The sequence below is a fragment of the Dermacentor andersoni genome, chromosome 2 (genome assembly GCF_023375885.2).
Source record: "Dermacentor andersoni chromosome 2, qqDerAnde1_hic_scaffold, whole genome shotgun sequence".
NCBI classification, from domain to species: Eukaryota; Metazoa; Arthropoda; class Arachnida; order Ixodida; family Ixodidae; genus Dermacentor; species Dermacentor andersoni.
Window position 1 is genome coordinate 103,838,320 of NC_092815.1, and position 16,646 is coordinate 103,854,965.

Below are 16,646 nucleotides of genomic sequence, written 5' to 3' on the forward strand. Positions count from 1 at the left end.
GGACTTTATACGGAACATTACGGCGACGATGACGACAATGGAAATTCGCCTGTAGTGTCCGTATAATTGCTGTCGCAAAAATAAGCGACGAGTGGTGTGAGGTAAAGTGTGTCGCAATACAGAAGTACACATAAGTCAATTTTTTTCCACATACGGGACAGAAGAAATTGTGTGCCGAAATGGAGTTGTACATGACCAGACTGCACAAAGCTAGACACACTACAAGTGCCATAAATGCTGCGTTAACGTCATTTTCGCGCAGCCAACCTTTTAGCTTCCCGGACAGTGATCGCACATAATATCTGCGACGTGCACAGCGACGAACGGAATTTTTTCTTGCTAGCATTAATGACGTAGTTCACGAAGAAAAAAGTAAATAAAAAAATTACGGGCCGCATTGTGATGTGGTCTAGGTACACGAGCATATTTGCATTTCGCCCTAATCGATATGCGTCCGCTGCGGCTTGGGTCGAATCCGCGACCTCCATCTCAGCAGTACGACGCCATAGCCACTAAGCTAGCACGGTGGGTGGAGGAGGAAGAATAATCAGCAGTAGCAGAAGAGGACGAACTTAAAGGCGGACTATGTCACAACTGTGGGTATCGATGCAAGTTTCTTCGCTTGCGTCTAATATAGCTGCCATATTGCTTTGATAGTTGCCATATTGTTTGAGCGCACTGTTTCGTAGAACAGCGCAGCTTGCCCCCGCGCGAAGCAAGCACGAGATTTAGCAGTGTGCGAGAGCATTTTTCAGAAAGCCTGTTTCTATTCAGCACGAAAGCAAACAGCGAAGTAAATTGTTCTCCCTACGGTACAGGTGCAGGTGAGCTGACTTCGTGCATTGCTCTGCTTCCGTGAGACATTCGACGAGGCCGCACTTGCCTGTCTTCTATTTATTATTTTGCGCCGTTTTCTTTTTCTTTTCCTTTTTTGCCTCATAGAATGCGCATCATGCGGGCGCCTTACATCTCGGTCCGTTTGGCAAGTTCGTGAAACCAAGATGGAAAATCCATCTCGCACCTTACTTCGGAGCTCTCGAATAAGGGACTGAAGATTTCGGTCTGCTGTTAAATTTTTTTTCACACGCACTTTCTCTTTTTTGTCGCGTCTAAGTAACTTCAGAAATGTCTTTCTTTTCTTCTTTCTGGTGTAAAAAGCACGCGCGGACTATCGGACTTCTTCCTTTTGTTTGCCGCTTCCGTTCGTCCGGACTTTTCGTTCCCGTTCGGAGACTTCTCTTTAAAAATGTGAAAACGGTAGGGAGCCCGCACTGAGCGGTATATTATGGTGGCTTTCAAGCATCGCGCCGCAAAGAGAGCGACGCAGCGAAGCGAATCTTGACGTTCTTCTCAACCGCTCCTCCTTATTTTAGACATTTCTCTTTTCTTTTATTGTGCTCTTCACCTTGCATCTGCTGAAGGGCTCCACTGGTTTCGTTCCCACGAGGTGAAGCCTAGTCTTTCTTGAGTTTGCGTCTCTGGCTCGCTACTCGGAACGTTCCCGTCAAGGACGTCCTCTCTTCCATGCCGAAACTCGAGCAGTTTGCCGGAGATTAAGCTGCTGTCTTCCGAGTGGCGGTGGACACGATAGTTCGTGTTTTTTGTAACTTTTGATGTCTCAGACGGTGGCCTTGTGTGGCACCGTGTGCCCAACTACACAGAGCTACGTATCTGTACGGGTCTGCGAATGTGAGGATCTTGCCTGTTTCTGCGTGTATCCCAAAACAAGGGGATCCTAGAGCGTGCTTTTTTTTTTTGCGTGTGCAGACTGTTGTCGACCCTTGAAAGACTAAGTGCTAGATGGAAGTAGGAAAAATAAAGTTAAAACGCGCTCCTAATAAAGGCGCCGGGTGTACGGAAATGTACACTAGAGAATTCTCCGTGCTCACTAGACTCCAATGTCGCTTGAGTAACACAAGGCGCCGTCTTTCGCAGTTTGCGTCTGATGAGAATTTGAGTATCTTTCGTGAAGGTCGCCTATTCTTGCCTTTCACGATTGATTGCAAGTTTTTATGCTAACTCCTCGTGCTTTACATCTAAGGCGTAAACAGTAAAACGAGCCTAAGCATATTAATAATAATGAGGCGGTGCGTGATGGAATCGAAAAGATAACGAATGCGTGATGTGCAACGCTGAGGGGTCGGGATAATTAGCAAGAACGCACGTTGTTTGGTCCGTAGTTTCTCCAGAAAAATCTTGACCGTTATTCCCTAAACTATTCGGCAACGTCAAGAGTTTAAGCGGCGGTTGGTGCGATGGAAGCAGTGAACGTTCGATGGAGAGCCGGAGTTTGTAATTACACTGCCCCGCAGCCATGCTGTGAATGCGGAGAGAGACTGTTACATTAGCATAGCGTATGAAAGCTTGTTTTCTGCAGGTCATGATTGAAGCAACGCCAAATAAGTTCACTCGCGAGTTAAAACAAACCCGAAAAAATGTTTTCCTAAAAAAAAGGTTCCCCTTTCAAAAAGTTCCTCAGTTTAATCTTTCAGAAGAATTATCACGCACGCGAAGCCTGTGCTGCAGCGCAGCGTAAACAGCACCCGGGAGTCTAACATGTGCCGCTCTGAGGCGAGGGTGAGTGTGTACGTTGGGAAACTGCGTCACTAGAGAGAGCTCCGGCGTCACCGCGCTCGCTCGCCCATACGCACATTCAAAGGTGAGCAAGTACGCGAAAACGGTGTTGAGACTCCGCAGCGCCACCAATCAATGACGGTTGTCAGGGATAACATAAAAAAAAAGCGCCAGAAACGCGTCAGGAACGCTGTTTCCCGTTGACGCCGACTGTGGGAGACGGCAAGACGCTTTCAAGCACTATCATCCTTACTAGCTACGCTAACACTTGTCGAGGCTGCCGGCCATCTCGTCTACGAAATGAACCGCGAAAACTTACTAGATGATATGACGTCTGCATACTGATTACGCACAATTACGCCGATCAAGAGAAAAAATTCTTTTTTGATTATACGCCTCCTTTGCTTCTACGCTTTTGGTCAAACCTTTCGGGCTGTTGTTCTCACTTCGCCTGTAAGTTAGGCCACGTCACAAAATCGCGATAGCTCACCGCGTCAAAGTGACGTGGTCGCACTAGACTAATTGAATTCCGGGATTTTACGTGCCAAAACCACGATTTGATTATGAGGGACGCCGTAGTGGGGGACTCCGGGTAAATTTTTGACCACCAGGAGATCCTTAACGTCCTCCCCAATGCACGGGACACGGCCGTTTTTGCGTTTCGCCTTCATCTAAACGGGGCCGAAATCAACAAAGCTGAATTTTTTGTTAAATAGCCGAAGACTGCCCCTATTCGAAACGAGTAAAAGATGGCTGCCCAATTATAGCTTTGACGCTGGCTGTGGCACTCGCACTGGCTCTTGCATCGGCTCTGGCGGGAATAAATTTCCTCTGCGTATAATCAACATTTATGCGTAGCAGCAGTATCACGTTGCTGAGTGCTTTCAGCTCGTATAAGATATCACTTTGCCAAGTCTTCTTCGCTGAGGATCTGTTTCAGAGGTACCTTTAATTTTCCGTAGCAGGTCGCCGCGATTTTAGACGTACCAGTCACCACAAACTAAGCAAGTGGAAGCGGACTAATCGCAGACACTGACATCCCTTCCTCATCCGGTTATCTACTTTCACTGCGTTATCTCGGACCCGCCAAGACCCTCTCCACTTGCGCGCGCTCCTCGCCTCTTGTGAGCCAATTAGAGGAGAAAATTCCCAGGTGTCCTTAGCTACCACCTAAGAGACGCGAAAGAGAAAGCCTTGTAAATCGTACTGTAAATCGCCCTAATCCACCCTAACTCACCTTAATTCTCCTTCATTCACCCTAATACACCTTAATACTCCTTCATCCAGCTTAACACACCTTAATCTACGCTAATATACCTTAATCTAATCACTAATCAATTATTAATTAACTTTGATAATCATTCATTATCTTTTATACACGGCTGGATATGCTTTGGTTCTCTTTTACCCTTCCTTGAATCACGTGCTATTTTTCATACTTCACAACGCGACTTTGAAACATACAGGTCTAATGCTTTCGCCTTAAAAAAACTTGTCAAGGTAGGCAATGCCATTGGCTTTCAAAGCAAGCAAAATTGACCTCTATAAACGAGAAAAGCGTTTAATTGGGCTGTTCAAACAACGCTGTGGCTCAGCGCCGGATGCGTATGTCGGCATTTATCTAGCTTTCGCCTCCGCCGATTTCAAAAAAGTCGGAATGGTGTAGCTTTACGTCATACGGTCAATGGTATGGGAAATGAGCCGATCGTGTACATTTGTTGATTCGTTCGTTACGCTCAACACTATGTGCGTTAAACACTACATTAATGAGAACTCCACAAACAAAACTCAGCTGAGAGATCGCAATATGGCCGGTTTGTCGTCTTGCGTTGTTGCGCCCTCATAAGCAGCAACATTACACAGGGAGACATAACGCAGCAGCACTAAACTCACCAACATTTCGCCGCAGAACTAAACTCAGCGACATAACTCGGAAACACACTCAGCGACAAGTAATGCTCTTGCATTTGCACATCATAAGAATTGCTTAGGTGCCCCCGTAGTTTTATGTCTCCCCATCCATGTCTGATGTCCGACATTTCTCGAAGCTATTTCTCACAACGGAAATCGCACACCTGCTCCCGGTGGGTCGATGCGCGAAGGTCACGCTCAAGCATGGCGCGAAGTAGGAGAGCACGCCATTACGCGATGAGAAGGGACTAGGCTAAAGTGGGATGCCGCTGTTGACGTGGGAAGGCGCCAGCAGGCGCCAAAGGCCCCCTGTTGTTGTTGATGCTGATGATGATGGTGATGACGATGTTGTTGTTCGTCTGATGGTAGGCAAGCACGTTAGCTATTTTGGTGACTATCCTGGATGCGCGTTTGTTACAGGTAAAGCTACGCACAAGTGAACGATCAGACGACCGAACGTAAAGAAAAAAATTATATGATTCGCAGTTCCGCCCGGAAGGCGAAGCACCGATTGCGATATCAAATTAGTAGATAGCTGTAGAAGTAAGGATAGTAGTTTTAACGGCCGTATGAACTTGTAAACATTCGCTTACTAACTAAATTAGCAATGGTACAATATGTAAGCGGGACACAACGAGGACGTAGAAAGAAACAGACACACAGAGACAGCGCTATCTTTGTGTGTCTGCTTCTTTCTACGTCCTTGTTCAGTCGCGCTTACACATCCTGTCATGGATTCAAACCAACTAGCCCGCCAACGTGTTTTAACTATGTTAACTAGAGTAACCAGCACGGTGTCACGCGCGCAGAGGTAAACATGAACACATCTTGCTCGATGAGCGCGGAAACTCGCTGTCAAAATTCTGGAGTGAGAAATTGCGGCAGCAGCAAGCGAGTTGACCTTCATGCATGTCTCGCTTCAGCGCGAACGAAACGTCGAAAGCACAGCGCATAATGAAGCTACCGGCACTACGCGCAATTTGCAAACATCGCAGATCGTTCTGAAGATGAGGCCCACGCGGGCATGCACTTTGAACACGTCGCAGATCGCTTTCAAGGCACACGAGTGCCGGCAACGCGTCCCTACGGCGTCCACCAAAGGCCTCTACAACGGCGTGGTTCGCGTGGCCAACGCCGTAGTAGACGCCACGGTTGTCTCCACTGTATGGAGCGGCGGGCGAGAAGGACATCGAGGCACCCTAGCCGTCGCAGATGTACACCCCTTCTCCCTCGCCTGACCCCCCTGCCTCGCGCGCGACAGGAGAGGGCAAGCATCGGGGCCGCGTTCCTCGCTCGCGCACGCGAGATTGAAGCGCGTTCGCCGGCTCACCCTCACATGCTTTCACTCATACGGAAACTCATGGCAGAAATACGTCTGGAGTGTCCATATAATTGCTATAGCAATGAAAACGAAACATTAGACGCTACATACTACACTCCTACACGCAGGCGTCATATGCGCCTAATTTGAAGTGACGACATGCATCGGTGCTAGAAATTAAAAGACTATTGTTGTTTGTGATTGTTGTGTGTTGGTTGGTCGTTGATCTTACTGTGCACGCACCTACTTCGTAGGATAGAGCAAGGATCGTCGATAGGTAGGAGTAACCCGCTGCTCGTGATTACTGTTACCGCAAATGTTATTAAGGCGAAAGGCTTAAGTGTCTATGTTGGCGGCGTCCTTGGCGGTAACCTTGGCCAAATTGCGCCATGACGAAAAATTGCGGACGCCGCAACGAGCAAAATCACGTCAACAAATGCTCCGATTGACGACGCGTTCCCGATGGAGGTTCCTGTCACAGAGATGCTCTCGTGCCACAGCTGGCGCGCTCGTCGTCGTCTTGTTCCAGAGCTGGCTTCGATGTCATTATGCCAGCGTTCCCATACTGCCCCTCCCTCTTCGAAGTTGGTGACGGCACTAGCCCGCTACCAGTATGTGCGGTGATTTCGGCTTTTTGTCGTGCGCTCCAGTGGAAAGTTGGCACAATTCTTCAGAAACGTATCTTAATCATGACAGAAAGTGTGCCAAGTGTGCAATCAGGCTTTCGCCTTAACATTTTACAATCGTGTAACGCTTGCTTAATTACTGTCATCGTCATTGTGGAAGCAAAACTTGTGCTCGCCGTATGCAGTGTAACTGATGACAACTACCACAAGTGCCATGTTGTGCTCATATGTGCTGTTACGACTATGCACCAAAAACTGTATGTACCAAGAACTTCAGTTTTTTTTTTTCGATTTGGTCACTCCTGCCTAAGTACCGGCTGCAGCGGTCATTGCGTTTCAGAGCCAGCCGTGCCGCCTTGCGGATGGATGGATGGATGCAAAACTTTAATGAAGGTCCTGAGGTACGCGACTCAGCGCGCTGCGGGCCGCTCCCACGTTGGGACAGTCAGGCCATGCCTGACCGCCGCATCGTGGGCCCTCTGGACAGCCCATAGTTGCGCCCCGGCATCGGGGCTCTTGATAGCGGAGAGTCACTTGTCCTCATTGATTTGTTCTGTGCCTCGTAACGAGGGGCAACGCCATAGCATGTGGTCTAGGCTAGCGATGACATTACAGTGCCTGCAAGAACTAGTGGCATAGGCGTGGGGATACATTTTGTGGAATAAAGCCGGGCTGGGATACGAGCCTGTTTGCAATAATCTGAGGGTCAATGCCTGCGCACTATTTAACTTCTTGTGTGGAAGGGGAAAGTCTCTCCTGCCGAGATAAAAGTGCTGCGCAATTGCATTGTATGTGGTCGGTTTATCTCTGTTCTCCACCACTGCGAGCCGGCGTTGGAGTTCTCCGTGGTCGCGGAAAGCGAGACCTCACGCCTTGGAGTGGGCCAGCTCGTTGAGGTTTGTGGGGCCTCCCATGATGGGGCCATATACCTTGCTGGAAAAATGGCCTGACAAGTAGGAGTAGAACATGGTGCATTTTAGACAGCACGTCTCTCTATTAACGCGATAGCGTTAACGGCCCCGCGTCGCAGAAAATCCGGTGTCGGCGCTGGGGTCGGCGTTGCCCGTATGAGAAAAACCATCCCGAACCACGCATCCCAAGCCAGGCTGGCCCTCCGCCTGGCGCATAGGCGTTACTGAACAAATTGAATTTCTCATATTAAAATGCGTCATAAAAATCGTAAAGTACGACTTACACACCACCTACAGACATGATAGCGTCGGATTGTAATTTGAATACACGAGAAAACATAATTCTGTTACGCAGACACTTAAACACGAACCCATTTTCCAGCTGCCGTTTGAAGTCTGTCTTAGCAGGAGCGGCGCAACCCAGAAAGCTATACCCTTCGTGCATAGCGTTCGCCGCTAGCGTTTTCAGGAAAACGTTACGGTTACATAAGCCGCAGTTGCCGGGAAGCGTGAGAAGCAGTCGGGAATCTTTGAATGCTGTCGCGTTCCACATTTTTAAATGCGAAGCTTATGCGACCTCCAAATTATTTTCTCGTTTCTTCCTTTTTTTTTTCTTCGTTTTCCAACTACAAAGGAACACTGTACGCTCCTCATCGTCCAAGAACACGACGGCGTCAATGGCACAAGGTCACTTCTTACACGCGTAGTCGCGGCGGGTGCCAGTGCACTCTCACCACGACCGGGTACGCGTGGGGAAGGAATAAGCGGCTGTGTGCAATGCTGTATCAGTCCCAAGCCAGGCGTGAGGAGCAACACTAAAGTATGGTATGGATTTGTGGTGCACTCGGGATTTCGACACTGAGCCATTTGATTTCGACACCCTCGTCCACCGCGACGCGCCAAATGCCGTATCACGGCAATCGCTCTGGGTCAGAAAACTTTCGGGCAGAGCTCGTCAGTGTTCCCTTACGAAAGCGCATTAGCGATCGCCACGTCGATGGCAATGTCACATTGACTGAGACGTTCTGCTGCTAAGGGAAGGGATTTGACTCTTGGTTCCATCGCCCACGTCTGAATGACTTGGAAGGTAGATGTACCCGCCACGGTGGGACTTAGCAGCTATGACGTTGCGCTGCTGAGCACTAGGTCCCGGGTTCGATTTCCGCCCACGGCGACCGCATCTCGATGGGGGCCAAATGAAAAAAAGAAACACTTCTGTATCGCGCATTGGGCGCCCTTTAAAGAACCACGGGTGATCAAAATTAAGCCAGAGTCCTCCGCCATGACGTATCTCCTATACATATATTTTTTTTTGGTCGTAAAGCCCGCAATTTAACTAAAATACTTTCATGTAGATTACACTGGTGTACTTTGATTACAGCGTGAATAGAAAGAAGAAATAGTTATGCTTAAGTGAATAATATGAATTGGGAGCTGTCTGAAGAAGAAGCGTTTCTATACCAATATATTGGTTTAAAATCGGAAGCCCAACGGTTTTTTTTTGTATATCACTATTCAGAGAACAGATACTGCCTGCAATGATACATTGTTACACTGAAATCGCACGCAACGGCAGCTGCGCAAACTGCGATTGCTACGTGTAGTGCAGTGACTATATCTTGTGACCGTGTATGACATGTTAGGTGTCCTTGCGGGAACTATAACTAGTTCACCCACTGCATTCTGTACTTTGATGTAGCTATTATACTACATGTTATATTACTCCTATCTTTACTGTATTGTAAATTTGCGTTGCTTGTTCACTACAAAAGCTTTCTTTGCAATTTTTGTCTTACTAAACAGCTCTATATTTTCTTGTTTTTTCGCACTGTTCCTTATTTTTATCAAGTTGTCTGTAAAGTGACCGTAATCAATGCTTGATATGTATCTCGTTTTTTTTTTTCATTTTGTTCATGTATGGGAGTCTCCCTGACAATTTCTAACTTTGGGGCTCCCTGTGTAGTGGTAATTCTGTATACTAATCTTTGTAAAACTGACATCGTTGCTGCATAAAACTTGAACTTCAACTATCGCGGGCGATCTCATATGGTGCATAACAGTGCATACAAAAAGGCTCTGAATGACAGCGTCCCCAGCACCTGGAACGTGTCTTTTGTTTTCGTATCTTGTTTTCGCGTAGTATTTTCCTTCTTGCATGCCCGGACACTGGCTACCCCACCTGTTAACGTTTCCACGTATGCTCTGAAACGCTTCGACTAAGGCTACAACACTGCGTTAAGAAGAAAAAAAAAGTCCCTCGTATCTGTGCAAACAAGCATTTAGCAATCCCCTACCACTTGCAGCGGAGCATTAAAAATTCATATACCTCGTCGTGGTCGCTGCGGTACAAATTTGCGTGCATCTTTTACATTCTTTAACAAAAGCCTATCACACACAGTTGCATACAAACTCATACTTTTGGAATATAACCTAACGCTTGAAGTTGACATAACGGCATAAGATCAGTGACTAAAATTTCGTCTTTCTTTTCTTTCGGCACTGAGCACTTCCATGGCCGAGTTCGTGTTCTGCTCTCATGCACGTGTTTTCGCCAGCTTGAAGTGCTCACCACCAGTGAGACAGTTACAGACGCTGTTTCTATTCCTACAATCTCTACTTCCTCTTTTTCACCTTGGTACTTCTAGTACCAGCGGACGGACTGGTGGGCTAGTTGATACGTCGTCATTTACGCAGTAGCGCAAAATGCACACGGACGGCGAAAGAAGCAGACTGGACACAGCGCTACTGTGTAAATAATCACTTCTAGTAGCTGCATTCCTACCTTTCACAAGCTGCTTCCGAAGCTTAATGTGCAGCTTATTCATCGAAAGTTCTCGCGTGCCCCGTAGCTCCGCCCACAACGCTGCCGTGCTCGCCGCTGTTCTTTACTCGATACGTGCACACCCGTGAAGGACTGAGAGACAAAATAGAGCTAATAACTTCTCGAAGGAGTGTTCTTCATACAAACGCTTTACGCAAGATTTGTAGGAATAGAGTATTCAAGCTCGCATAGGGTTCGAACTGTGAGAAGGACGAACCACAATCGCTCAGTGGCGGCTTGCATAGTGTTACTTCGCAGTCGGGTTTCTTTAAAATATACCTGACGTATCATTACAACAGAAAACCGTAGAAACAATATTGTGATTTTCGCTGTCCACCAGACTCTGTAAACGCCTATAGCCCGCCATGATGTTGTTCTTTGTTCTCTTCCCCCACCTCTTTCTTATCTCCGTTTGCCATACTTACGTGTCCTGTTGCTCTCCTTTCCTCTTTCCTTTTTCCTCCCCTCCTTCCTATCTTCCATTTCTGTGTTGCTGTCACCTCCCTTCAGAAGAGTAGGCAGGCGTTGTGCCCCTTCCGGTGGCAGTTGCCAGCCTGCTCCTCGCTTTCCCTTTCCTGATACCTGTGTATATGTGTATATGTGTTCAAAACAAATAATAATAATAATTACGTGCAGGATGGCGCACCAGAGACTTGCATCTGTTTAATTTCCCCGTCTTTCCCCTTTTCTGTTTACCATCTCTCTCATTCGCAGGTGGCGCGCGGGCATGGCGTGAGCGTCGGTAAGCGCGGGACACCCCCGGGGGTCGCCGCCTGCAATGGAGTCCCTGCGGCTGCAGGGCCAGCGCTGGAAGTCGGCGCTGCCGCTGCTGTCGTCGTCGCGCACGTCGCTGCACGGCACCGACCTGTGCTCGCCCTTCGAGTCGCTGGTCGGCAGCCTGCGCAAGAACGGCGCCGTCTTCCTCAGCAGCCTCAGCGTCGCCGACGACGCCCGGTGCGGCGGCGGCGGCGGGCCGCCCCCGTACTGCTACTCGCCACAGCGGCCGCCTGCGGTGGTCGTGCACGGCGCCGCCGTTACTACCGGGTACCACCAGGCGCAGCAGCAGAGTGCCTCGTCGCCAACTTCGTCCTCCTTCGAGTCCTGCGACGGAGATTTGGGCTTCGACAGTGATAACGGTGAGCACAATTTAAGTTTCCAAGCGAAGCTTTCTTTTCCTCTTCCTTCGACTTTCCCCACTGCTGCTGCTGTAGCTGCTGCTGTCTGACAGCACCGCGTCGTAGGGTGGTACAGAGCGTGTGTATACAAGACAGGAACGAGTCAGAGAGGAAAGGCGACGGGAGAAACTCGTTCGGACCTCACCACGTCGAAAGTGCACAGTGCCCTCTGTAGCTCCCTGGGCGACGCCACATTAGCATCTTGACAGCTGTAATTATCCGTGACACTCCTCAAAAGCATTGCAGAAACTGCAACGCTTCACTTTCTACTAACGTGCAAGTTCAGAGGGGATGTATATAGAACTGTAGAGAGGAGGGAGGAGAAGCGGCAGTTCCCATACAAGGGGGGGGGGGGGGGGGTGGTAAGGTGACGTGAGTAGGCAAGGAAACCCCATTACTATACGACAGTGGTTACGGGAAACTGGATAAGCTTGCGCCATAGTACGTTCCTACTATTTCGGAAAAATAAACACCGTGCAAATATGTCAAGCGGCCAAATTACGCAGGGCGTGCAGAAACAGAGCCGCATAATTAAAGCGCAACGCAGGGTCCAGGCCAAACTACGGAAGCGGTCGACCGTCAAATAAACATTTCTGCGCCCACCGTGGTGGCTTTGCGGCTATGGCATTGCTAAAGGTCGCGGATTTGATCCGGACTGCGCCATTCGCATTTCCGCGGTGGCGAAATAGAAAACGCACGTGCGCATAGATTTTTGGGACGCGTTAAAGAACTTCACGGTGTCAAAATTAACCCGGAGTCCGCCACTACGGCATGCCTCATTTCCAATTGTGGTTCCGGCACGTACAACCCTTTAATCAAATTCAAGTTTAATACTTCTGCGATGATGCGATGTGCCATGTGAGGGGATGACAATACTCAACCCTCTCAGACGTTATGAAATATGGCGCGCAACAACGCCTCTAGCAAATACCTCTCCCTGTGTGTTCTGTGTAGTACGCAGACAAACAGCAGTGGTGCATGCAAGGTAACGTTTAACACCAACTCACCATTCTCGTGTTAGACTAAACGTTAGAGAAATTAGGCTTTCGCCGTCAACATCACCGCTAATTATCGTCAATCAAATCAACCAACACAGAAAGCTTCGCTTACATCGATTCCTACAGTGCGTGGGAACTGCATATTTCTTCTTCGATTTAGCGCGGAGTAGGACAGACAACAAAACGCACAACGACAGACACAAGCACTATAACTTACAACCGATGTTTAATTCCAGCCACTTTGAACTTATGCACACACATCAACGAATATTAAGAAAATGACTTGGAAGACGGTTGAACGCTAGTTGAAGTTGGTCAAAAAATGAAAAAAAAAAACGTCCCAGGTGTCCTTAGGCGAAAGCCTTGTGAAGCCTACTGTAATTCACCTTAATCTACCTTAATCCACCATAATCCTCCTAATCCACCTTAATATTCCGTCGTACATTTTAATGGACGTTAATCCACCTTAATTTACCTTAATCAATCTTATTCTTACTCCATCCAGCTTAATCCGCCTTAAGGCTCTCTAATCCTACTTCATCCACCTTAATCCACCTTAATCCACCTTAGTCCACGTTAATCCACCTTAATCCTATCACTAATAATCATCTTGCTAATCATTCATCTTCTCTTATACACGGCTGGACTGCTTTGATTCGCTTCTGGTCTTCCTTGGTCCACGCGATATTTTCTGGACCTCACAAGACGACCTTGGAACATAGAGAAGTAAGGCTTTCGCCTTAAAGAGACGTCTTTAGCGAATTTGGGATAAGAATGGGGTGGAGTCACTGCGCACGGCACTCTATCGCGTCACCTCTCTCGTGAAGGGAGTAGGAGGAGCGTCGGACTGCTTTATTCTTTCTTACTTTACTATATTTGGGATCGGCCCACATTTAACAAAAAACTGCACATGTCGACGAGAACGGCTCACATTTCTAGATGCCCATAATTCGGAGATTGGCCCACGAAATTGGCTAGAAACAATCATAGCCGATTCGGAAATATGGGAGTATGGGAAATATGGGAACTGAGAAAGACTTTGTCTTAAAAAAATGAATGTGACCAAACGAATGACATGAAGTGCGGGCACATTTACCATGACGAAAAACATTCGGCTATCTCCAGTTACCATTTGAACAGCCGCAATCATCACTCATTGTTACTGCTGTGACGACAATCTCGTGGATGCCTGGATCTCTTTCGTGCAACACAATGGTGTTGCCAAAATGTGGCCACACCCACAGTCGCGACAGTGAGAGGCAAGGTACCCTCGCCTCCGTCTACAATGTGGTCTTCCAGACATTAAACATAGCTCTAAAAATAAGGAAAATAAGAATAAACAAGAATATGTGTTATAGGATAACCGACTAGCTCGAAACAACGTTTCGATAAACACAGCTCCGTTCTATCCTCTCCAAAATGAATCTAACCGGTCTACACACAGAACTCTAGCAGACTCGATCACCTGTCGGTTTATCTTCCTGTCTGTATAAAATTATAGAATGACCATGAATGAAACTAATGACAAACCTTTTTGTGGTTCATAGACCTACAAACGCGTATCTTGAAGCACCTGGACAGCAGTGAGAAAATCTATGGTCAGATGCCCATGCGATTTTTGCGACTAACCTATAAACTCCTGAAGAAAACAAACGAATTCTGTACCTAAACTTTCGCGACGTTCATTCGCAGTGTTTAGAGGCCAGGAGACCCAACTGAGCTTAGGTTATACAAGCAAAGCTTCAAAGGCATCAAAAAGGTGCAACGGCTCTGCAATCAGTTTCGGCCCATACGAAAGAGATCGCCGTGCCCATGCACTGAGTGATGTGCACGTATGAGCTTGCTAACATAATTAGATCTACGTTGACGTACTCTGACCATGGACCTAGGGACGAGCGTTCAAAAAAGCGTCCTAATAAAGATAATTGCTTGAACGCACGGATAGCGAAGGAGAAGGGCATGACCAACGACCCTTGCCTGTGTTTTGTGAATGAATTCTTGCTGTAATCAAACCGTAATGAAGGCCTACACCAACGTTGACTATTACATGGGTGGCTTCTGCGTACCTGTTTCGGAGACCACAACAGACAGTGCTCTAGCAGACGAGGATGACATTGTCTGCGTCGCATTGAAGTTGTTCTTGAGGTGGTGATCGTTGTGATAGCCGCATGCTGATGCCGCGGTAAATTAGTTGAAGACAGTTCGCCGTATTGTGTTTTTGCAGAGAGATTCAGTTACTAGAGCATAAACTCGCAGCGCGTGTAGAAAGACACTTTTAGTCCGCACGACGTTATCTTTTTTCCGGGGAGCAATACACGAAGTGTTAATTAATCGCGTGATAAGCACACGTATTACACAATTTTATAGATTGGGACCCACGCTGTGTTATGCCGTCAATCATTCAATGATTTGTGCAGTAGCAGAGTAGGGGCTTGGGCTGATTGGCGGAATAATCTTTCACCAGGAAAGAAATCGTTATCTTGCGCACAATTCACAAGGCAAGGCGAGAGGACGTCGCATCTTTTCTGTTGCCATCTTTTCTTCCTTGTGAATCGCGCGCAAAATAAGGATTTTCCTCGATAAAACACTATGTGCGTCTCAGAAAACACGAAAGCTGAAGATACGGAGTACAGTTGATTACCACTCTTCACGTATACGTACGCCACACACGATTACTTCAGCCCCAATGCGCTTTTTCACTTTTGCTCAGTTTTGGGTATCGCCGCAACGCAGTTCGCGCTCCGAGCATTAGGAAAGGAAAAAAAAAGAAAGAAAGAGCAGGATGGGGGGCTGCTGTTCGAAATAGGAAACGCACTTCTGGAGAGGTTTGAATAAAAATATTCACCGAAGAATAAAACGCGGTGCGCTAAAAGGAAAGGTGAGGCAATGGCCTTCTCCTTCATCGCCCACTTAGCCTTCTTTCGTTCGGCGGGGCCACCGACTCTCGGTCGGCTCAGCGGCGTCACCGAGTGCAGCACTTCAAAGCGTCGTCGTCGTCGTCGCCTCGTCGGCGTCAAATAGCGAGCGAGACGACTACGCGGAAGTAGTGCCAGCAGCTTTGCCGTCGCCGTTGTCCCCGTTACGCCGCGCCGCCGCAGCATCGAGCCAAAGGCATCGCACCACCCTCGTCGCGCTGGTGCCACGCCATCGCAACACACTCCACTCAGCACCCCCCCCCCCCCACCCCTGCCCCCCCCCTCCATCCTTTGCTCCCATCCGCCCCTCTCGTTCCGACTACGCCAGGGACTACAAAACCGCAAACCAGTGGAGCTCTTCAAGCACGCGCGTAATACGTATGTATGTACGTATGTGTGTGTGCGCAGATCCAATGCATCCCTCTTCTTTTCAGACGCCAGAGCGCTGCGCGCTCTGTGTTGCACACTGTGATTTTGTGTCGCACTGTTAGGCGCCGTTCCCTTTTTTGTCTTTTTCGCTTCCCCCTTCACTTAATTCCTCCAAAAGTAACAGACTATCGCCGCTGGCGACGGCGTCGTCTGCGCGTTTTCTGTGCTGTCGGTGAAGAAGAAGAAAAGAAAAAAAGAGGCTTCTGCTTTTGGAGAAGGCATTGATTCTAGGCTCTGCTCGCCTTGCTGGCGGCGGGCCATTTCGGGCCCTATTCCTAGCGCTGGATCCTTCCGTTCCAACCTTCCCCTTCCTCAATCCCTTTCTCCCCATCTCTCTCTCTCTCCTTCTTCAATTCTCGACCGCTTTCCTTTCCATCTCGCCTCTACGTTTCCTTCAATGCCTTCCCCTCCTCCTCCTCCTCCTCCTCCTCCTCCTCCTCCTCCTCCTCCTCCTCCTCCTCCTCTTTATAACAACTAACTCGACTCGTTGTTCGCTTTTGCCTCCTCTTCCAAGCCTTGTCCTTCGAAACGCGGTCGACCTAGTTGCGCCGTCCCTGTGGTCGCGCCTTCTGCTCAGCGCATCTTATGCCTTTCGTTCCTATTCCTCCCCCATCGCTTTTATTGCACTTCTTGCCCTCCTCCTCTTTTCCACACTTGCATTTCATTTTGGTTTGCTTTCCTCCGAGAAACGTCGATTTCTTCGATGTTACAAATTACAGCGTTGTTATTATTAAGCGCCTTTGCATGCTTCCTTACTTTCCTGCGCGCGCGCGCCCTTCCACTCTCACTTATCTTGGGTCACGTTTTGGCTGTTTTACTCGCCTCTCTGCTCGCGAGTGCCGTAATTTAAGTTGTCGGTTTCGAAGCGGTGTGCATTGAGCAATTCGTGATAGAGGAGTGTAGAGAGAGGAAGGAGGGGGAGGGGCGAAACTGAAATGAATTGCTGAATAAATAAACGGGAGAAT

At 48.3% G+C, this 16,646-nt stretch overlaps 1 protein-coding gene across 1 annotated transcript in view; it reads left to right on the top strand.

The window, feature by feature from the left end:
• LOC126541509 (guanine nucleotide exchange factor DBS-like) overlaps positions 1 to 16,646 on the top strand; it is a 331,349-nt gene that overhangs the window by 79,466 nt on the left and 235,237 nt on the right. Inside the window, exon 2 of the mRNA XM_050188294.3 lies at positions 10,879 to 11,300. Within this exon, the coding sequence (XP_050044251.1) occupies positions 10,943 to 11,300 (358 nt within the window). The 5' untranslated portion in view covers positions 10,879 to 10,942. The remainder of the gene's footprint in view (positions 1 to 10,878; positions 11,301 to 16,646) is intronic.